The 24,565-nt window shown below is 40.1% G+C and overlaps 1 protein-coding gene across 5 annotated transcripts in view; it reads right to left on the bottom strand.

Annotated features, from left to right (window-relative positions):
* KLHL2 (kelch like family member 2) overlaps nt 1-23,400 on the bottom strand; it is a 78,037-nt gene extending 54,637 nt beyond the window's left edge. For 2 of the 5 annotated variants that reach the window (XM_039876307.1, XM_039876309.1), the window contains exons 1-3: nt 22,991-23,009; nt 11,333-11,458; nt 2,248-2,354 (exon numbers count right to left, since the gene is read on the bottom strand). In XM_039876307.1, the coding sequence (XP_039732241.1) occupies nt 2,248-2,354; nt 11,333-11,370 (145 nt within the window). In that variant the 5' untranslated portion in view covers nt 11,371-11,458; nt 22,991-23,009. Of the gene's footprint in view, nt 1-2,247; nt 2,355-11,332; nt 11,459-22,990; nt 23,010-23,046 lie in introns of those variants that run through there. The other 3 variants (XM_039876308.1, XM_039876310.1, XM_039876312.1) reach the window with 3 other exon arrangements.
* Between the last annotated feature and the right edge of the window lie 1,165 nt (nt 23,401-24,565).

The following is a 24,565-nucleotide window of genomic DNA, read 5'->3' as shown; positions in this document are numbered from 1 at the left end:
CACACAAGAGAGGTATTCAATTCACATTTTATATGTGCCAGAAATTAACATAGTATCCCTATTTTGCATCTACTTTAGCACATAGAAATCTAATTTTGATCAAGCATTATCAGTCAGAAATCAGTTGAACTGCAAGAAGTAACCACCTACCAGTTAACTGAGATACACTAGGAATATTTATGGACTCAAAATGTCTTCGGGGCCTCATTCCTATCATTAGGCAAAGCTCACACTTTCATAAATTGCATGTCAGCTAAAACGTGAAGAGTTGAGAACCACTATACAAAAATATAAAGAGGGAAACTGAAATGTAGTGTAGGTTATAAAGGAAACAGAGAACAAAGATAAAGACATAATAAGATCTCCCATCTCTGGCATCCATATCTCTGGATATCGAAGGCTCAGAAAGCTTGGGGACTCTAAGAATTTTCTTTTGAGGGGAAAGGAAACTAACCTTGATCTTGTAGTTTTAAGTTAATCATTTTATTTTTGTAACTATGAAAAATGAAATATTTATCAAAAAAAAGTCTAGTCTAAGACTTTCTCAATCTTCTATTCTTACAGGATATAAAGACATTTAGCAATTAAGAGTAAAAAATATTAATAATAATAATTATAATTACTGCCAACATTATTTGAGCATGTTCTATGTGCCAAGCAAAGTGCTAAGAAATTCATACATATGATCTCATTTAATTTCTACAAAAATCCTAGGAGGTTATATTATCATCCCATTTTCCAGATGGGTAACTGAAGCACAGATCGATGAAGTGACTGATGATCCCAAAGATCCAGTAATTTTGACAAGGAAGTGGCAATAGCAGTATCATCTGAAGCAGTAACACGGGAGAAAGGGTTTTACTACGGTATTCCTAAATTAGGTAAACACATTCAAATCGAACCCTCCTCCTACAACCCCAGAGATTCTGTATAGAAAAAATATCCAGGTATAAATAAGATAAACTAAGAAACTGACGTGAACCCCAGGACATAAAAATCTGACTCATCCCACTTCATTAGCATTGCCTTTTCAAATCGGCCTCAGCTAAAGGATCCCTCTCAAATCACTTTCCCAACCTGGCTGATGGCTCCTCTGCTATTCTTCCTACATTCTGGATTATTTCAGTTCAAGAACAGTGAGATCTAATAGGCTGAAAAGTGAGGTGACCTCCAGATTTCCCTTTATTCCAATAAGTGAGGTGACCTCCAGACTTCTCTCTACTCTGAAAACACTAATAATTCCATTCTCTCCACATGGCCTTCTGTACTTGTCGTCATCTGTGTAAACCCTTTATAACCACTAGGTTTCAAAAAATGTCAGATCCCCTTCTCTCAGTGCTGCCCATCACAGTGCTTCCCATCTGCATCACTGCTTTGGGCACACTATTATGTATTTAAAGTGTGCACGTCTCATCTACCCAATGACACACTAAGCTACTGGGATGGGAAGAATGCTTACGTTGTTTTGTATTCCTTGTAAGTATCTAGCAAAATGTTAAGCACAGGAAATAATAGTTTCTGAAATATAAAAAGCTTTGTATTTGTGCTTTTTAGTATAACTACATTTGTATTTATAAGTATTTTGTTTGTCCTACCAAAACCCTAAGATTACAAGCTCACTGTTAGAACGGATAACTTCATTTCTTTGTAGAGTATTATATGTTTAATTTTTTTTTTAAGAATGAGGTTAAAGACTTCAAGTGTGGCAGGCATAAATTACTTTTTTTCCAGAAATACTAAAATCATTCTTTACATTTTTCTTTTTTTCTTTTGTATCCCCTTCCACCCCAGTTCCATTCTATGCATTTTTATAGTTACCTAAGTATCCACCCTATTTTCTCATATTTCTGAATCGAAGGACATTAAATAAACATATTTTTTCACTGTAAACACTGGATGAAACTAATGTGAAAACCACTTGACAAAAATGTAAAATAGTAAAAGTGCTTTTCTTTTGCTGAAATAATAAAGTACCAAAAGCTGTTATAAACGGCAAGAAGGTAAACTGAGTCAATATATGTAAATGTAAATGTAAAGGAGGAAAACTGAGAATAAAATTGTAAGTAAGTGTATATAATATGCATGATTACAACAATGAAAAACAAAGATGAGGAGGAATTTGGAACAAAGCAAAAGCATTTTCTTGTATTACCATGCTTAATTTCATAAAAGTAAAATGCTAATAATATATGAAAAGCCTAGAACTGTATGCATTTAAAAAATACCTGTAACTGAAATATTTCATACCTGTAAACATGGCGTGAAAGTAAGGACTACAGGCAGCCAGCACCACTCTATGAGCAGAGATTTCCATGTCTTCAGCCACAATTGTGACATCGCACAGCAAATTTTGACTGTTTACAAAGTAGAGAGAAAAAAAAACTTCAATGATACCAATAATAAATGTACTGAGCATCCTATGTAAAAATATTACAGTAAAAACTCACTTTTCTGAAGTTAGGCTAAATAAAAACTGCCTTCCTTTAGAATTTCTAAACAGGAAATACACAGAAAATTGTCGTGACAAAGGCTCAAAATGCCTTGGGCCCTCACTCAGAATCTTGCCTTTGATAATCAGTGAAATATTTCCAACTTTGATTATTGATTTCTCAACCTCTAGAAAATTATTGGCAGCGACCCATCAATGGACTGTAAAGGGGAGAATGTCTGAGTTAAGAACAGCATCAGGAGAAGTGGCGAATGGCAGTCTGACATGAAGATGAATTAAAAATAAAACATATGTGGAAAACTAAATTGGGTCAAAGTACCCAAAATATATGTATTTAAAATGACCCTGGGTCATTAAACATAGGTAAAATTATATTCAACTTCACTTGCTGCTTAAAAGGCTTTTGAAGCTCAACTTAATCATACCATCTAGCAATGCAAAATATCTCATCCTTCAAGACCATAAAATATTACCACACATAAAATTAAAAAGCACTGTTACCTTAAACCAATATTTTACCTTAAACTATTATTCAGCAAACATATCTCCAGTTCTAAAATATCCATTTTAATTCATTCAAAAACATGTGGTGAACATGTTTTACATGCTATATAAGCTGCTAGGTGTGATTCTCCAGCTAAATAAAAATGTTACAGGATATCTTTTTGGCAAAAAAGGTTGCTATCACTTATTCTAGAACAAACAAGAAGATGCCAACTCTAAAACTGACCTCACACGTAGTCATGTCATTAATAGCTGAAACAGGTGTGGAGAAACCAAAACTCTTTTCCAAGTACCTCAAATATCTGAGCACTGAATAGATGTGTATAGCATACATAGGTCACACGTGGCCCCTCCTCCATTATTCTGCCTATTTCATCTTAAAGTGGCCTGCCTGCTTTGGTAAATTTCTAGTAGCTTATCAGCAACATTTTCACATGAGTTTAACCAAGTCCTTAAAGTTTTCCACTTTTCTACACTGCTTACAAACTTGTTTCTGTAGAGTTCACACCAAAACTTGTCAGAGATCCTACTGGCATTTATCTTCTCCCCAGTCTAGGAGAAACTATAAGAAACATCATCACTCTCTAGCCCTGGTTATGACTGCATTCCTGGGTCTCAGTGGTGACAAGCTTGCTATGCCCTTTAAATTGAAGTATAACTCTGGAGTGGTGCCGATGTAATGGCTCATGATGCTGTATGAGACATCAGGCAGGTCCCACATGAGAGTCATAAAAGGTGGCACAATGTTTCACTTATCTGTCATCCCTCCAGATCACTAATCTGTGATTCCTCCAGTGTGGAGAACTGACAATGTCTGCCGTCTGCTCTGGGAATATAAAACCACTCTACAAGTCTATGAATTTCATGGGTTCACAAATAACCAGGGTGAGAAAAGTCAGTGGTGTTTTCAAGAGGGTACTGTGCAAGAGCTTTACCTGCATGAATTATCTCATTTAGAGCCCACCACAGTCTTATGAGGTATGTATTATTATGACTTTTATCCCCAAAGCGTATAGCTGGGGAAGCCATGGTTAAAGATGAATAACCAGCCTAAAGTGTCCACCGATGGCAATGCCAGGATTCAAATCCATGGAATTTGGCTGCAGCTCCTCTTAACCACTACACAAAACCACCTGAAGCTGGAACTAGAAACTATTTTTTAAAGTTCTACATATAGTTTTAAAAAGGCCCAATTTTAGTGGATATTTTGCACTACCTACACGAGAATATTTAGAAAAATTAAAGTTTATTTGCTCATTTGAGAGAACACTGCAAGATCATGTCTGTCCTTAAGGAGACTAGCAATGCAAAGATTACAAGACAGAATGGAAAGCGTCATTGTAAAGATGCTATGGGGAGAGGTGGAGCATCTAAATCAGACCGGGGGTCAGAAAAGACTTCCTGGAGCTACTGACCTTAAGCTGAGTTCTAAAAACAAGTAAACGTTAGCTGGATCAGGAAGGAGCAAGAGGACTCCCAGCAGAAAGAACAGTGTGTGCTGCTGCTCAGAGACCTGGAACAGTAAAGCCGAGGGGGACCCGTAAAACAAGAAGCTCAAAGGGACTGCGAATGTAAGCGAAGGAGAGGTCGGGTCAGCAGGGCTGCAATCTCGAGAGGCCCATTTGCATTTTCCTACTGTGAATGGGGTGGATTCAAAGCAAAATCTCCAAACATGAGTCAAGTGCATCTTCATGCCTATTTTCCTTTATCAGTAATACCTCTTACTGCCCTACTTTCAAGATGAAACTTAAGTGGAATTACACATGAACACCTCAAAATCACATAATTAATTACATTCAGCTTCAATTAAATTACTCATTGATCCAAACCTTCTAGCATATCATCTGCTGGGTGTCACCTAGATAATTAGCTCAGCCTTATTGACTTATTAGCTGATATTAGTTAACTAATAAGGCAAAAATATTGTCACACTAGTACTACGCAGCCACACCCTGAGTTAGGGCCACATTACAAATTCAAGGACATACTTAGTTTTAGTGTTCAATTTTTTACTTTTTGTTTCCAGTAATAACAGATATTAAAAACCACTCAAAGATGACAGAGCCATGACCAGAGCCAGAGTGTATCTACTGAGTCTGGCTCTTACCTCTTTCCAAATATGCATGCTCACAAGACACTGAATGACTTTGAGGTGAGGAGAAGAGGGCTACAAACAAGATGCGTAGCAATAAAAACAAAAGAAATTTACTTCAGCAGTCCATACCCAGTCTACATGGTGAGTTTCTGAGTTTATGATGAAATCTAAGGAGGGAATGGACTATAGAAGGAAAAGATTTTCAGAAAAATCAGATAAATAAAGTGGCTACTTAGCAAAATTTGCATTTATTTGTTCACTTATCAAATATCCCAGAGTGACTACTGTGCACCAAGCACTCTGTCGGTTTATCACAATAAACAAGATAATGTCCATGACAGCAAGGAGTTTATAGTCAAGTGGGGGAAACAGACAAGCTAACAGGTAACTACGAAATGAACCATTGACAATTAAGATGGCACAAGTGTGAGGTGTCTGGAAACACACAGGAGATGCCAAGCCCAACCTTATAAGCACTTTGGAAAGAAGTTGCTTCTAAGCGCAAATGTGAAAAACGCGAGTTATACAGGCCTTATGTAAAACTCAGATGGCACAGAAAAGTAAAAGGCACTCCAACTCCTAAATGAAATAACATTATGAAAATTGGTACTCAGAAAAAAAAACTGTTCTGCTTTGAAAATTAATAAAGCATGTCTGAGCATACCAAGATATCCTTTGGTTTTCTGATATAAAATGAATAAATTCCTAAGCCTAGAAAAACTTACCACTGTTGTATATACATATCTTCTTAAAGTAAAATGTACCATCGAACTCTGAGATATCACAAATAATTAACAGTCACATGTAATAAGAATTTACTTTCTGCTGGAAATGGGGGTGGTAGGGAGATGACAAGGCATCTGTCTACCTTTCTTCCTTGGCTGCCAGGGAAATATGGAAGCATTTTCTGCCACATGGTGTGGAATCGAAGCAACCATCGTGCCAAGCTGGTGAGATGCACTGTTAGCCCAGAGTCCACAGGGCAAACAAAACCATGGCCTAAGAATGTGCTCCAAATCATCTTGGACCAGCATCGAGGATCAGGACAATAAAAACAAGGCAAGATATAAAAAAAAATGAGGCAAGCGGTCAGAAGCAAGGAAATTAACAGCTAGTCAGGAAGTAGAGGTGAGCTAGACGTGGTGCTGCTGTTGAGGACCAGGACTGCATCATCGAGCGCTGGCTACTCGGTACATAGGGAGGTGGGGCAGGAAGGTGAACTGTTTAGGTGAATTGCTTCCTGACTGCTAGCTTACATTAGTCATGCTTAACCACACCTCCTATAAGTGACAATGTCATTTAACAGACAAGGCAGATACAACCTCACTAAAATGTCAATAATGTCAAAGAACAACAGAACTCCAGGACAAGTACCACCACTGTTTTCCTTCTTTCTCTTCTTAAAACCATGATGGTTTGAATTTGAATTTCTGTGGCAGTTAAGCACAAGGAAAACTTGGACACTGGATATAGTAAGCTTCATCACCACACTAAGAGTCCTGACGAACAGCAAGCCTCCTTGACAGACGTGCCCCCGCTGAGATTCTCAAACCGGAAGCTGGGACCAGCAACAGTCAACTTGGAAAGTCGTAGGAAAACCTACAGACAATGATTTAGGAACTGTTTTAAACTAGTAAAGGGTACCACAATAGAGACTCTATCATTCTTCTCAGGTAAAATTGAGACAGCAGAATAACTGAAAAATAACAAAACAGAGCCACAAGAAGACACGGGGGCAGCATGTTACCATCTGCAGGGAGGGAAAGGTAATGTCTCAGATCTGATGACTCTCAAGAACACGTAGTCATCAATGAGAGGAGATGAAAAGAATAATAAGAAATAAAGTGAAAGAAGAAATTAGGGACAGAGATAAGAAAGTCAAAGGACTTCAGAGGGGAAACTGTAATGCAATGGTGAGTTTCTGAACATGTGAGTGAAAAGTTTGGCTACTGATAGAAAATATAGAATATTCACAAAGGAAACTTCCTCATTAAAATGTGTTTTCAAAAACCTGGTGAAATAAATCACAAGGCAGATACTCTCAGCTACAATAATTTAAAAGAAATAAGCCAAACTAAGATTTTCTGATTTAAGAGGGGACACTGAGGCAAACTCTGAAGTAGCAGAGTCTCACACATGGTAGGTATTCGACAACATGGAGAAAGAAAATGAGAACAGAAGCTGGATAAGTGAATTCATTTACTACTATCCAATCTTCACATTCTTTGAAATGTTTAATGATTCTGTCCATGCTCAATAAATAGCACTTAAAAAAAGATCAATCACGAGTGCTTAAGAATCACTGCAGAAGATTACCAGTTATATTGTGACTATAAACTTCAAAATATCCCTTAAACTTTCTAAACAAACAAGTCTGCTTGATTTGGGGGCTCTTTCCAATTGTTCTATCCTTCAAGGAATGTTTTATATTCTACTCTAGTACAACATGAAAACAAAAGAACCTGACGGTACTTTATAAATAATTATATATACATGAGAGTGATAAAAAAAAAAAATTCACATCCTATATAATTTCCTGAAATCTCTTGTAAAAACAGTGATATAAAGCTATGAAGGGAAAAGTCTGTTGTTTAATAGACTTGCCATCCAAGCAATGAAGTACAAATAACAAGAGGAGCCACAAATTTTTCAGATTCACTACAGATAATTTAACTCTAGCAGTCATCTGGGTCCATGATGTCTCAAAGTCCTAGGGGAAATACCATAAGCACTCCCTTAAGAGAAAGCTTCAGACTCTTTTGTTTAAATTATTTCCTGGAATGTCAGAACTGCTATTATAATGGAAAGACTAAATATTTATCACTTCTACATGATCTATAGGTGAACACTGGAAGTGCTTCATATAATTTACCTTTACTGTGAACTTTCAACTTCTAAATATAACTTAAGGATCAAAATTAGTCTCTCCTTAAACAAATAGGAGGTTGGCCTCCACTGACACTCATCTTAATTTTTAAAACTCTAGTACAGTTTTATCCTATATCCTAGAAAACAGTCAACTTGGGCTTCATTTAAAATTTATCTTAAAGGCAAAAATGCTCCTTTTGACAGTTCCTTTTTTGGTCTTCTCAAAAAGCTCACAATCTAATGTTTTCAATATAACTTGTGTCTGGGATTCAGTCTGCGTCTGTCTCCTCCATCATCCCAATACAATATGTCGCACGTAATAAGCACTCTGTAAAGATCTATTGGCTTGATTTTGAGAATCCTTTTCAGCACCCACATTTTGCACACTATCTTCCACCACCTCCTCCTCTTCTCTGACATCTCCTGCAGCAATCGAGACACTTGAAAGGCATGGGCAAGTCTGACACAGTTTTTGGCTCCTACACAGCCTTTTGGGCATGCTAGCTGATTTCAAAGGAGAACCGGGTGATTACAAATACTTGCTGAATCCACTGTTTGGAAGTGACTGCAGGGTTTTTAAACTAAGTAATTTTCAGTTATTCAAGCTCATATTGGCTGGGACATAGAGCTATATTCAGACCTCCTGCTTAAAAGTAAAATAAAAATAAAAATAAAAAAACTTAAGAAAATGTCACATTCCTTTTCTATATACTATATTAATTCTATAACTTACACCTTACAAAACTCCTGTCTCTCTATTCCCGCAACCACACCTTAAACCAACATTAACTGGAAGAAAAGTGACTTTTACTCTTAAAATTTCACTTCCATCAGCCAGAGGTTCATAAAAACACTCTCTGGTGTACAGCTGTTACTCTACCGAGTAGAGAGGGCAGCCCGGGAGCAGAGTGGTGAGAGAGAACAAGGAAGTTCTCACACCCCAGAAGTCAGGAAACCACTCTCCACTGCCCTTTCCTGGCAGAAGGAAGCTGATGCAAGAACAGGAACTAATACGTGATTTTCAGCTGTACAAGGGGTAGGCCTCTTCAGAGATTTTTTTTTTAATAATTATTCAAATTGGTTATAAGGGTTAAAAGAGAAGGGAATGGCATTAAAAACCACCAAAAAAAAGGTTCTGATGAACCCCAAAGAGAGTTCATGTTTTTAAACACTAGCAACTGCTGACCGACTTCATTAAAACAACCCTGGCTGTAGAGCTGGCAGCCAATACTCTCCGGCTATTCAAAGGTCACTCTTTGTTCTGAAAATCAGCATTGACTACCTGTCTGATGACACAATAGCTCCTGAAACCGTGCAACACAAAGAACAAGAAGGTACTATTACACCACCATATAGTTCACACCCAGAATGAAACAAAATAGATGAATGAAGACTAGAGCTCAATAATCCTAGGACAGAGGCAAGGACACATGACATGCAGGTAAGCAGGAAAAAATCTCATAGGCTCAGAGCATGTCAGAGCAGCAGTGAACCTTAGACTCTGTCCCTTCCACTCTCATTTTATAGTTGAGGCTCAAAGAGGCCCATTCGCACACCACCAGTAGAAGGCCATGGCTATCACACTGCATGGAAGTGGGGGAGAAATGAGACTAGGTCTATTAAAAGTCAGTCTTTCTAGACTTTTCAAAGAAAAAGAAAAGCCATTAAAGATCTGTCCTAAAAGAACTAGACTGTTTTTTTACTTTTCTCTCAGCTTCGCTTGGTAGCCATTGCACTTTATATTCTAATAACTACTGTTGAGAAGGGAGTAGAAAATTAAAACAGTTAGGGCCAGACCTGCTGGATTATCCCACCTCTATTTTTCTCCCAAAGACTAAATGAAAATCTACTTATTGAAAATGTCAGAGCAAGACTAGGCAGCAAATCTAATATCCAATATTCAGTTTAACTTTCTCTTGTCTCTCTTTCTCCAATCCACTCATTCTCCACCCAGCAGCCAGTGTATTCTTTTCAAAATAAATATCTGATCATGTCACATCCCTGCTTAAAACCATCCAATGGCTTCCTCCCATGGCAACTCCTGATAAAGACCAAAATGTATAAGGCCCTACGAACGCTGGCCCACACCTACCCACTCGACCTCCTCTCTTGCTGTGACCCTCTGCCATCTGTACCCCAGCTACCCCTCAGCGCCTCCAGAGAGGCCAGCTTCCTCCCATCATGAGACTTGAGCACTGCCATTCCCTAGCTGGAACACTGTTCTGTAATCTCTCCCATCCCCATCCTGACTTCATTTCCTTACCTCTTTCCTTTGAGATATCAGCACAATTATTCCTATCTTCTCAGGGAAGCCTTCCCTGACCACTGCTACCTACCTTCAAAGGCCTCCTTACAGCACTTACTTTCATTGAAATTATTTGTGTAATTCTTCGATTGATTAATGGCTGCTTCCTGCAGTTGACCGTAAGCCCCATGAAGGCATAATCATGTCTGCTTTGGCTCACCACCGTATTTCTATCACCCAGCAGATAAGTATTTATTAACTCTTTAATTTAATTAAAGGAGAAACAAATGAACAAACAAATGATGGGCCTAATGGGTGGTCTTTTAGGAAGACTACATAGCACTGAGACATAAAGGGAAAGTTTAAATCACTCCCTTCGTAGCCCAAGCTTTTAAATTGTGTAGAGTTCTTTCACAAAAGGAATGATGGGAAAAACTGCATGTCTTTCACAAAGTGCTAAGGAAACAAAATCAAGACTGTTAATACTAACAACTAAAAAAGAAGAGCTAATCATTTTTCAATCCACTTTTATAGTCATTTTTTTCATTGCAGCGACTCCTAACATATCTGAGAATTACCTAAGCAACAGACAGGTTCCTCCAAAATATTACGACCATCACCATCAAAGAGAGAGGTTATTTTTCTCTGCCTAGTTTTTTTGCACATTCTTTGCAATGACAAGTTAGAAACCCTAGACTTTCTACTGGACCAGGATTGTCCAATAAAAATGGTCACAATTTTCTAGTAATCACATTTAAAATATAAAAAGAAACAAGTGAAATAAATTTCAATAATAATTCTATTTAACCCCAAAAATCCAATATATTATCATTTCAAAATGTAATAAACATTTAAAAAACTTATTAACGAACGTTTTACATTGTTTTTTTGTAGTAAGTCTTCTAAATTCATTATGTATTTTCCACTTATAGAATATCTCAATTCAGACTAGACACCTGTGGCTTGTGGCTACTATTTGGACAAAGCAGTTTATACCATTCATACTTCTGATAAATTACTTGCTCTTTTCTTCCTTTAAAACACTAGCAGAAATGCTTTTAATGTTCTCTGCACCAAACAAAGCAACAATAAGGCAAGAAGAATATATTTACCATAGACAACTTGAAAACCAAAGAGACTCATGGTTACATGTATGTTAATGTAATGATACCTTCTTAATTCGTTCATGACCTTAAAAGCTTTCTTCATATGCCAAGGATTCACTGTCACAGGGCAGTGTTTTTCAGTGTTATCATCTTTTGAGTCGAGAGGCTTCTGATGACCCTGCTTTGTGCATCTGTGCATTAAAGAAAAGAACAACAACAACAAAAAATCAGACAAAGATCTTATTAAAGGTAATTTAGTTCAGGCTTAGTAGGCTATAAGAGACAATGAACGTTCCCTCCCTCACTCACTTAGAAAAGTCTCAACAATATATCCCAATGTAAGATTAAGACACAATTCAGAACACTTTCTGATGGTCACTATGATTTTAACAACAACAAAAAAAAGTGGGTAGTTATCTTCCTGCTGTCAAGATGAGGACAGAAAATTCAGTTAAAGTGGTTCAGCAGATACCTCCAAATAAAAATGCTGAGAAGTGATCCTGTTTGAAAAGTAACCTGCTCTTAACACTCTGCCATCCACTACTTACAAATCGAGACAGGAACAGGAACATACTTAACAAAACTTTAGAAACTAAGAATCTGATTTGAATTTTGCTCCCTACCTGCACGGTTATTTACCCCATATATCCTGGACCTTCTTTAACAAGAGATTAATCGTGTTAGCTAAAGTTTACTGAGTATTTACTATTTGGCAGCCACTGTGCTAAGTAGTTTTTACTTTCATTATTCTCTTAATCTTCACAATAACTCTGTGGGCTAATTACTATTAGTATCCCCATTTAATAGATGAGAAAAAAATGAAGAGGTAAAAAGAGAAAGTAACTTGGTAACTTGATAAATGGGAAACTTGGGAGACAAAAAAATTTACAAAATTAGAGTAACAAGGGGTGGAGGTGGAATTAACTGCTAATGGACACAAGGAAACTTTCTGAGATGGTTGCACAACTCTAGAAATTTACTAAAAATCACTGAATTATTCAATTATGTGGGTAAATTTTAAGGCATGTAAATTATATCTCAATAAAGCTATTAAATTTAAAAATCGAGATATCAAATTAAGCCTAAAAAAATCATACTTGTATATATATATCACAAAGAACAACAGGCAATCATCAGTTATTGCTGCATTCCTCTTTACACCACTTCCTTTCCTGAAAGGCTGATTCATTTTTAAAATACTATCTTTCATTAATTCATTCAGCAAATATTTTCTGAGTGCCAACTATGTACCAAGCACTTTTCTAGGCACTTGGAATACATCAAATACACTAAACAAAGATCCCTGTGCTCACAGACCTTGTAGTCTAGTGTGTATGCTGGGGATGCAGGGGAGGAGAAAATACACATGACAAATCAGTAGAGTAGGTGGCACGTTAGAAAATTAGAGCTAAGAGAAAAAGATTAAGGGCAGGAAAAACAGTCAGGAAGATGCAGTGATGTAACTTGCAGTAATAAACAGGGTGATCGGGACAGGCCCAATTGAGAACTGAAATTACAACTAGGACTAGGAGGTTAGAGAAGGTCCAGGAAGAAAGAACGGCTATGGCAAATCCAGTATATGCCTGGCGTGTTCCAGAATGAGACCAGGGCTAGGGCTGGTGGGGACAGGCGAGTGCAGATAATATAGGGCCTAGTAGGACATTGAAGGACTTTGGCTTTTACCCTCAGGAAAATCGGGAGGCATTGCAGAGGAGTGACAAAATCCGACTTACGTTTTCAAAGTAGTCATTTTGACTACTGGTTGAGGATTGTCTATGTGGGTCAAAGATGAAAGGGAGAAAGCTATTTAGGAGAGTGATGCAGTAGGAAATGACAGGCGCTCAGAGCAGGATAGCAGCAGCGGAGGTAGGAGAAGTGATGAGAAGTGGCTGGGTTCTGGATATACTTTAAGGTAGTTGCAAGATTTGTTCACATGTGGCATGTCAAAGAAAGTCAGAATGACTCCGAGTTTTTTGGATTGAGCAATTGGAAGGATCAAGTTTCCATCAATTGAACGGGAAGCAAGGCCACAAGCAGAAGTAGTTTGGGAGTAGGAAGATCAAGAGCTCAGTTTTTATAAACATTGGTTTTAAGATATCAGACCTCCAAGCGAAGATGTCAAAATGGTATCAGATGAATACCGGAGCCTAGAATTGGAGAGAAAAATCTAGCTGCATACATGTATGTGGGAATCATTGATTCCATAGATGGCACATGAAGCCATGAAACCTGGGCACTCAAACATTAAGGTAACCTCCAACAATAACTTGCTTGTTCCCGTACCCCCAAGAATCAGCGCTGATGAAGACCCCTTGTTCTCCGGGGACTTGTCTACTAGAAGTGAGCATCGGTCCTGTTTCCTCACCACTTGAGAGTTTTTAAAGGGGCCGTATAAATGACTTCAGTGCAAAGCACTGCCTCTAGTGGGTGAGTCCACAGCTGGAGTGGGAGAATGGGATGGTGCACTCTACTTCCCGCGGCTTCTGGCAGCGTGAGCCGCAGTACATGTGTGTGTGTGTGTGTGTGTGTGTGTGTGTGTGTGCACAGAGATGAGTTACACCTGGCCTAAGAAAAAGAACTAGTAAATCTAGGAACCAAAAGATGAAAGAACATCCAGAAATGGTGAAGGGGAATGGGGAAACACTTTATGGTATAAGACATATTCTCATAATGCCACTTCCCACCATCCTTTCATAAACAGTATAAAAGAAAGGAAATTTTGTAGATATATGCAATCTATACAAACTTTCTGACCATGTAACAATGAAGGCCCACACATATATAGCGATTTAATAACACTTATATATGCTTCGAGTTTAACAACTTAGAGCTTACAACAGAGAAAATATAACATTGAGAATTAGTAAACTCTCATAGAAGGCTGTTCGATACTTAGAACAGAAGCAAAAGCAACTCTGCCCTAGAAAGAATATCATTAAGGGTCAAGGGTGTTTATATTTGCTTAGGAAATCAGGAATTAAAACTTCCTGCATGAAAGAATTGACTTTAAGACAGCTACCATACAACAATCAACGTCTATATTGGCGTTTTCTTAAAGCTATTTTCAGCTCCTATTTTTTCTATGTACTCCAGAAACTCTACAAAGAAAAGACTTTCTTCAAAGGTTTAAAGGAATAAGAAGTAACACTGAATTTTTTTAAGTGTTCTCTGTACTGAGAGCCACTTATAAATACAGCATCCTGCTGCACAGGTCTATATTTGCAACACTAAAGTCTCTCCCATCATTTTCCATTTCCTATGTGGTTTTATGTGAGATGGTCTCTCATTCGGAAGCAGAACCGCGTAACAGAAAATTACATATCATGTCTAAAACTATAAATGTGGGAAATGAACATATACTAGGAAGCAGCTAAGTAGGAGGTTAAGGTTTACCCTTTAAGCTACACCAGTCAGTACAGTTACACCTTCTCCCTGCTTCCCTTTGAAGCAGAGTTCCAGAGAGCTCTTCATTCTGAGAACCGCCTTCTTTAAAATATCTGGAGGCGATGCTTTTTCACGGTTCTTTCACTTTTAAGTCTTTCCCCCAACTCTACAGTCCATAACTCATCCAGTCTTAAACTCATCCAATAGCCTACTGTTACAAAACATAGTCTAAAATAGTTGAGGCTTCCAAGGGCTTGGATCCCAGTACGCTGCTACGCTTTACAAGAGAGAATCCTACACTCTTCCTTCACTGACTGACTCTTCTGCAAATTCCCAGCTGTGGGCAAGGGTGGCTTCTCAGATCAGGTAACTTTCTAACTCTGCCAAAGAACACACTGCTGATGACAACTGAATTCTCAGAGTGGAAGCAAACAGAGACTGGGCTGTCTCCTTCAAACAATCAAGACTCCATAACCAAGCAAAGGTTTAAATCTACTGCAAAAATGTTGAGGACATCTTAGAAATGAGGTACACTTTCTTTAGATGCATATCATTTCCTTGGGAACAGTGATTTCCAATGGAGGGGGACAGAAGGATCAGAATGACCCAAGCAAGTTTTTCAGACTACACTTCACCATCGGCTCTTTACATGAAGATGCAGGCAAGCCCTTTTTATAGGACAAGGTACAGCAGGATGACAGCATCTCCAGGAGTAGGGGTGAAAGGCAGCTGTGCATAATTGAAAAACAAAAAAGGTGACGTAATATGCCCCACCACCCACTTACCTCCTACTCCAGGACAATCATCTCAGATTGAGAACACTAGAAAATATGGGTTGTTTAATAAGTTTTTAACGTTTTGGGGTGGAAAGAATACTTTTAATTCATGTGAATGATGCAGCTGCAAAATTTAACAGGGGACCAGATACTTTCATATTCAGGACACAAATATTTAGACCCTGGGTGGCCACCATCTCTGCCCTCCCCTCTGCCTGTTCATCTCAAAAGCTGCAAGACTCCCCTGCTTGCAATGAGTCACCCACCATTACTCACAAATTTCTGCCAAGTTCACGTCAGCAGCTGTTGTTTTCAAAGTCACCATCCATGCTGTATGGCTCTGAAGTTTCTCCATTACTTTATAATATCTCTTTTATTTTTCTCTGCTGTCTTCCTAGCTAAACTTATACTCAAAAGCTGGTTATTGAACTAACATAGCTTCCATACACAAGTCCAGGATATCGAAAGTAGAGAGTCAATCACAGCTAATATTTTAACTAATATTTGTTATGTCACTCTACAGTTTGCCAATAAAATACTCTCACATCTTTCCTCTCACCCAAATAACCCCCCACATGACTTGTAAAAGTAGAGGGCTTTCTCCATTGGAAACACATCTTAGTTTGTGGTAGAACTGTGGTTTCGGTTTTTGCAATTCGCTAAAGGCAAATGGACATGCTCCACAAATTTTCTTCAAGTGTTTGGAACTTAAGCTTTTATTAGGTCCAGAGCCAGTAGACTAACTGAACCCACAAACATATGGTCATATTACCATATAAATATAGATTTAAAAAATGTTAATATCTGCTCTATGGACATGTAAGAAATTGGATTATACCTTCAGTACGTAGAGCTTCAAAACTGAATATGAAGCATCTTGTGAGATGAAAAACCTCCTACCCAGTCATAGAACACCTTACAGACAATATAACAGCACCACTGAATACATCAGTATAGTGTATATATGCTTTAAAAGTCATGTTTCCGATTTCTCAGAGCTGGAAAGGAAATGTCTAGAAAAGCTGAAATGCCCGATTTTACTAAAATGGATGGGCAGTCAACAGAGCACTGAACCTGCTGGAGGGCAGAGGGAGGTATGACATGCCGCCCCTCTTCACCCACCTAGGACTTGGCGGCGCGGCTTCTGCTAAGTGCAGGGAGGCTTTGGCGGGAGGAGGTGGCTGGGATGCCTGCCCTGGAGAGGCTGATGGAAGTTGGAGTGTAACCGCTGTCTGAGAGTAGAACAATAGAGCTGTAAAAAGCTCTGCTTCAGTTAGACTCAGCTCTCTCTCCCTCGTTCCCTCCCACCTACATGACACACAGCACAATCAGGCACTTTCTGTCCCTGACAGTGACTATTAACAGGAAAGGGACCGAGGTAAAAGCATGTCTTATGCAAGATCTTTCTTATTTTAAAGAATATGTCATAAACAATTAACAAAGCACTGTCAGAGTAGGATGTGGTGAGGCACTAAAAAAAGGAGAAGGAGGTTTATGATCCATTTCAAACATTTTCATGTCTTTTATCATTCATATTTATGACCTTTCTTTTGCCACTTTTCCTAGCATTGCCATCACTTGGCTGGTAAGAGAGGGTAGCAATGAGTTGGCAATTCAGTTGACTGGGACACATTTCCCAGCACTTGAATGAAGTGGCACTAGAAGAGGACCAGAATTAGCTGGATGACCTGAATATATACGTAGGACTACCTATGCCGAATACTAACCAATGACCTTGGATTAGTTACTTAGCCTCTCTGGGCTTTATACTGTTGACTCATAAAATAAGGTTTTGTTATTCCACAAACATGTCTAATATGAAATGTAACATGAAAGTCAAAGATAATAACACCTCAGCTACTTGCTTCAGGGAGCTGGACAAGCACTAAACGCTGTAAGAATGTAAACACAGAGTTGAGAAGAAAAATGTTGAAGTTAGGAGCTAAACTGAATGGAGATATATTCTCATGGATTTTACTGACCTTCTTCATCTTTAACTGTAACATTCAATAAAAAGGATTAACGATACTCCAGACAACCACCACTGTTAATACATCAAGCAGGTAAGCTCTACCTAGATGCTCACTGCATGCCCTATACTAAGCAAGGAGAAGGACTTAAAGGAGGCTGAACATAGGAGCCTTCTCCAGTTACCATCTAACTGGGAGGCACTTCTAAGAACACTGGGGAAGGGCACAAGGCAGTGCACAGGTGCAGGATTACAAGCTACCATCTATAAATACTATCGGAATGCAAAGAGGGCTGGAATGAATTGGGAGTAAATAGGGAAGGCTTGGCGAAGGAGATGGGGTCCAACCTTTAGAGGAATTCCAAGTTGTTTTAACTGGGGGCAGGATAGGAAAAGGCTGGAGACTCCTGACTTGTAATAAGGCAGATCTGAACATATAACATACGGCTAAATGGTGGAGGAATATGACTATCTGGCTGAGATATCTGGTTTTCATAAGTCATCTGGCGTGACTCTAAGATGTCAGTGGGCCAAAATAGTAGGTGGACTGAAAGGTGAGGAGAGAAAACACAGAACTCAATAGGAGAAAAAAATCCAGGTATCAAGTGATGAAATCTGTTCATCAAAATAGGAGCAGTCAGAATAGACACTTGAAACCGAGGCTCTAGAGTTCCTGGGAGCTGATAAGATGTGGAGGTGATAAGAGCGAGAGAGAAATCAAAGACCATTCCAAGGCTTTGGGTATGCAGGACCAAAAGAATGATTATTCCATTGAATAACTGAGATGTTATAAAAGGAATTCAGTTCAAGAACAAAGATTATGAACTCAGTTTTAGACATGTTGAATCTGAGGTATGAGCTGAGAGCAGATGTTCTGTAAGAAGCTCAAAATTCAAGACTGAAGCACAGATCAGATCTAGAGCTCAGTCTTAAGATACAGATGGAGCCACAACTTAGTAATTAATAGCTGATTAAAAAGAAGAATTGGCCAAGGCCTGCATCTTTGAGGAACAGCTACTGCCAACAAACAGAAGTAACAGAAGTCATGTAAGACAAAAAAGTGATCAACAGAGAGATTAGTCTCAGTTTCTCCTCTACTTGATAAGCTTGAGAAAGTAATTTAAGCTCTGAAAAAAAGGTAATTATAAGAGACCTACATGACAAAATTAAATGATAAAAGTAATAAAATAATCTCATTAAACAACCTAAAAACTAGAGGAGGGAACTAAGAAAAAGTAATGTCATGGAAAAAGCAAGGGCTTGTATTTCAAGGCAGAATCAGTAAAAAGAACTGGCCCAAAAAATACTTTAGCAAATGCCAAGAGTCTGAAATGTAAGAAAGAAAAAAACATAATATAAAGTATACTGACCCGCCCATTACAATAACTGTGTTATATGTTTACTATCAGTTTTAACCATGAGGAAAAGGACTTTGTTTTGTTTTCTGAGATATGCCCAAAGCCTGGTCGTAGTAGGCACCCAATAAACATGAACAAAAAACTTGAACTCCCTCATTATAAACAGTAAATACATTTGGAATTTGTTAGAATTCTATAGAAAGGCATCTGAAAGGCAATTTTCATTCTCTGTATCACCTTCAAAGAACCTTCTATGTGATCTTAAGAAGCTGAATTGTTTTCATAAATGTTCCTACTGCAGTTCCATAATAGCCACAGATGAGTAAACTTACAGTCACCTTCACGAAAGCATGCTTACTAATATTTACTGAATGCCTACTAAGTGCATTAGAAAATGTAGACTAGAAACAGATTTGGTGAGAAAGGGAAGAGTGATTTCCCAGCATTAGATATTTTTAGAAGGACATAAATGCTACTTATTCTAGAATCCTCTTCGCAAGTTCCCAAATGCATCCCCAAATCTGCCTTATATATGACACTTCCTTCAACACAAATTGATCCATATGTCTTCTCTCAACATTACCTTGTAGGCCATTAATGATCTAAATATTTTAAAGGTCTTTATCATTGAGGAGATTCACCTATGATCTAAGAGATGTTCAATTTACTTAGAACTAGTTAAACAAAAACAAGAATGGGCTATAAAAGACAGACGAATGTATATTGGGGCAACTCATGGCAAGGTTTCAAAATTCAGAGTAACTGAATCTTAGAAAGAACATTAAGGGTCATCTGGTCCAGTGGACCCCAAACATCAGGCTTTGACGAACTTTTAACTGATCTAGGACAAAACGAGGGCAATGCAGTAAGTCTCCATAAAACTAAACTTATTCCATTTAACAACTAATCTTTAGACTGAGATTATGTCCCACTTCGAATTTGGGAAGGAGCACTAAAATGTCCTTTCTTTCACAAAAAGATGATAGTTGATAATTATTATTTTATCAATAATTTCTTTACCTGGCAAAACAAAAACCTTAGCAATTCTATGTTGGACTTCAAATTTTTTTTAATATTCCAAGTCAGTAAAATCCAAACATCTGAGACCCTCTGCTCTAACCTCACCAATCTCCTACTGCTAACTCCTTTAGAACAGTCAACAAGACGTCGTCGGCCTATGCTTGAACACCTCAAATGTTCAAGAGTCTCCAGTGTGTGTGGAATCAACTGAAAAAAGATGTGGTTGTATGGGACACGTTTGCTTAGTTTTGAGAAGAAAAGCAAAAAAGCAAGGTCTATGGAAAGAAAGCCAACTTGTGGAAGACAAGCCAGTAGGGGAACAAGGACCTAGAAAACTGTTCAGCAAGTGGAGGTCAAAGAAAGCATCTCTCCTATACCGCCTTGTCTTCCCTCAACTTAATTATGGAAATCCTTTAAAAAAAAAAAAAAAACTCTAAAGCTAGGATCTATAAAACATTCCTGAGGACAGGGCTTATCAGTTCACGTTTCTTTTGTACATCTCAATTTGTACTAATTTACTCCTAATTTTTAGTTGTATATCTTTCGGACTGGATCAGAGGCACATGTCCCCTGGTCTTAACATCACCTAGACCCCAACATGGAACAGAATCTAAATGCCACATATAATCAAAGAAGCAAAAAAACAATAAATAGAGATATGATGCCCAATGACAAACAATATGAGAATCAAGAAGAATGAGGAAAACTTGAAAGCAAGGAGTAGCAAGAAGGGATCAAAACTTATTTTCAACAGGACCATCCTGAAGGAATTAGTCACCTCCATTCCTCCAAGACATGTAATATTGGGCTGAAAGGAAGCAAGGTGGGATTTGAAAACAATACAAAACTGACTGCTAAAAGAGAAGCATGAGCAAAAGTATCGCATACAGTGCCAGGCAGAGACAGACATTCAAATATTTGCAGAATGAATGAATGAATAAACAGACACTCACCCAGAGAAGATCTGAGTCCCTGCCTCTAATCACAGCATCTAAGGCACTTTCAATTCACATCAAAAATCTTTCTTTGCCTTAAAACTCAAGCTAAAACTCTAACCTTATGAAAAGCTGAGCCCTCCCAATAACTTCCACTGGCCTCCATCCTATCTCAGCTCTAGCCTAAGGAGGCCAGATGAAGCTTTTCAAAGACACTGCCTGCATTTCTCAAATCCCACACCCAGGATTCAATGTGCAAAGAAAAAAATAAGTTAGTGAGAGTGGAGGCAAACAGGCCAAGGGATGGGAAGACTATTCCTGATATACGGAAAGGTAAATAACACTCGATGAGCTCTGAAAAGAGGGTTAATCCTAGACAGACCAAATGAAAATAAAATTTATTTGCATTTATTATTAAATGAACAGAAACAATACAAAAGACCCATCAACTTTGGCCACCCATTATTAAAAAGAGTTTTAACAATTCTTTCATCACTGTTAGCATTCCAGGCTTTCCATTACCTCTCAGCCTGTCATTGTTCCAGCACTACTGATGGAGTCTCGATATCAAAGAACTGTGCTAGGCACCAAAATTATGATTAGTTGATCTGACAGATCAACTAATTCAGTTTATCAATATTTGTATGCAGGAATCTATTTCATTTTTAATTATTTCTATTTAAATTTCTTTAAATCTATGTTTCTACTCCCTCCCTCCAGAGCCTGCTTTTCCACACCCTTTTTTTCACCTGCATTCTAAGATCATCTCGTTCTTTCTTTTAATCCCCTGTGCTCCAAAAGTAGAAAGGCACTGCAGAGAACTGATCTAAAGGGGGTTAGGTTCACTACAGATAACATACCTACATGATATATTCTATATACTATGTGTTGTCTATATACAGGTAGCATATCCTGCCTAAAGTGCCTCTGAGCCTGGACAGAACTCATTTGCTGGTGCTGTGCTCACACTGCTGATGCTAACAAGCCACCACCATGTTTCCTGGGAGTCAAGAGCCTTCCCGAACCTGCTGAAGCACAAGACCATATCACAAAGCCCACAAAGCCACAGTGATCATGTAGCAACTGAGCCCCTGTTTCTATTAGCCCAAGAGGGTCAACTCAAATCTTAACATCTGTCTACTCCTTAGATCCCCTGGAGCTGTTCCACTCACGCTAAAAATTCATAAGGCACTTTTAGAAATTATAGTTCCAGAATCCTATTAGCTCTCCTAAAAGGACTCAACATCAAAAAATTATTCAGCACAAGACTAATATCCATATTTTGGCTGGAATTCTGCCAAATAACCACAAGAGGCTGGCGCGGTACAACTGCCATGGAGTGAAGCTGGCGAAATCTAAGTGAAAAACGATAGGGCTCCATGAGTAAGCTCTCATGAAAAGGTACACCGTCCTTCAGAATGAGGTTTGTCTGCGGTTTGAAAAGTCCAGATTGAAAGGGCTCTTGTTCCTTCATAAGGTTAAACTAAGGAAAGCAAATCAAAATTGAAAATTTCGGAACTCCTGGGGATTTATAGTCCACTTTTCCCAAAACGTTAAAAAAAAAAAAATCTTGTACTGAATAATATCTTCAATATCTTCTACATAATTGTTCAGCTGTTATTATTTCTGAATTTTGCTGCAGGTGATCCCGAATGTATCTCGATACCAAGGAAAAAGACACCTGTGCCTAGCAGGTCGCTACACTACTCATTTTCCCAGGATACCAAAGAAACAGAAGATGCTGGTTTCTGGACAATTTCCTGCAGCGCCAGGTAAAAGAGGTCACATGCCCTGAACAACCGCGGCTCATTTAGAGTGATGTAAAGGTTCCTCAGGTATTAATTTTACTAGAAATTCGGAGAAGCAAGCAACCTAGGATCAATTCATTGGGACACCGGGCGTCTGGTACTTTCCAGTTTCCGTTTTTCAACGGACTCCCGTGCATCATACCTCCCACCCTCAGAAACGCGTCAGCCAGATGGGCACCCGCAGCCCGTGCATTCCACGGAGGTATACACGGGACCAGCAGAGTCCCCCGGCACTGCCCCATCCCGAATCTTCTATCCGCCCGGGATCGGGAAGAACCTTCCCTGGAAATCCCGGGCAGCGTTTTAAGTCACAGCCTGGCCAGACTGAGTTTCCGTCCGCGTCCGCCTTCGGACTGCGGGAACCGCGCCTCGTCACGCCCCGCAGCTCCCAGCTCCCACCGCCCGCCGGCGTCCAACGCCCGCGAGCCCCGAGCGGTCGTCCCCGAGCAGCGCCCGCGGCCGGCGACACGCACCGCAGCGGCGCGCTCGTCCGCAGAGGCACAGCCCGCCTGCCCGCCCGCTCACTCACGCGGGAGGCAGAGGCGACGTCTCCATTGTGGCTCCTCTCGGGCTTCAGAACGCAGGCACCGACCGCCGCCGCCAGCACCATTCCAGCCGCGGACGCCGGCACTGCCCGCCCGCCGAGCCGCGTTCCATGCGCCCCGGAGGGGGCGCCGCTCGCCTCACCGCGCGCCACCACCTGCGGCGGCGGCCCCAGCGGCCATGGCCCGCTCGGCCGGGCGCGCTCTGTCTGATTGCGCGGCTCCCGCGCTCGCCCGAGTGCGGGGCGGCGGCGGCGGCGGCGGCGACGGCGGGACGAGCGGGCGCGCGGGCTCGGCCACTTCCGGGTTCGGCCCCGCCGGCGCCGACGCCGTGACGGGACGGCGATACGGCCTCCCGCGGCGGCCGAGGACCCCTCCCTCGGCGCCTCCCCTTCCTCCTGCTGCTGCTGCTGCGTTGCTGAGGCTGCTGCTGCTGCCGCTGCCGCTGCTGCCGCCGCCGGGGCCGGCGGGCGTGGGACGACCGCCGCTTGCAGTGGGATCTGTGGGTCACCGGGGCAGGCGAGCTAGAAAATTAGAGAGGGTGATGTCTGTACAGGAAAAGCGCCCGCGAAAGCGTAGCGGAATAGCGCTTGGTATTCACTTATTGCTGTGCCTCTCAGGCGTGTTCACATTTTTCTCTTGATTTGAGCCTATGTTCAGGGAGATGGTAAGGGTGAGCATAACCAACCAATTCCTTTTCAAATGGTGAAACTGAGGCAAGAAGACATGAATTTGCCTATCAAGTGTCCCAAGCAAAAAGCTGGACATCCTTCCTCAGTATAGGATCCATTCGAGTGAAGTGAGCACCTACTGTGCAAGGTTTTGGCTCCGATGATACGATAGAGAACAAAACCAGGTCTGCGTGTGCGGAGCTGTCCACCTAGACCGATAAGAGGAGCAAGAAACGAGCCATTCCTGCTTTGAAGAAAACAGGGTGAGGCGACGGGATGCTATTTTAGGAGTGGTCGAAGAAGGCCTCTCAAAAGATATTTAAACAGAGATGGAATAAAATGAATCTTGAGTAATGCAAAGAGTACTCAGGACAGAAGGAAGAGCAGTGCAAAGACTCCTGTGCAAAATCTTGCCTGACTTGTTGAGGAATGCGAGGAGAACGGTGTAGCAGGTGGTTCTCCATGTATGCCCGCTGGACATCAGTGGCATCTAGGAACTTGTTAGAAGCGAATTCTGGAAGCCCACTTCAGATCTACTGAATCAGAAACTCTAGGGGTGGGGCCCAGCAATCTGTCGTATGTAACAAGCCCTCCAGATGATGCTGACGGCCACCAAGTTTGGAAAACCTCTGGTGTAGCTCAAGCAGAGTGAGAACAGGAGACAATGGGAGAAGATGGTGTGGGGCAGCAGTGATAGATCACATAAGGCTTACAGGCCATCGTAAAGGATTTGTATCTTACTAAGAAGAGGCAACTGGAAAGTCGTGAATGGCCTGATCTGATAATCAAGGACAACTTTGCTGCAATTTGTTATAAATTACTCCATCAAAAGAGG

Source organism: Pteropus medius, unplaced genomic scaffold, assembly GCF_902729225.1.
Source record: "Pteropus medius unplaced genomic scaffold, Ma_sr-lr_union100, whole genome shotgun sequence".
NCBI classification, from domain to species: domain Eukaryota; kingdom Metazoa; phylum Chordata; class Mammalia; order Chiroptera; family Pteropodidae; genus Pteropus; species Pteropus medius.
The sequence above is the reverse complement of the archived record's forward strand: the minus strand, read 5'-3'. Positions and strand labels throughout refer to the sequence as shown.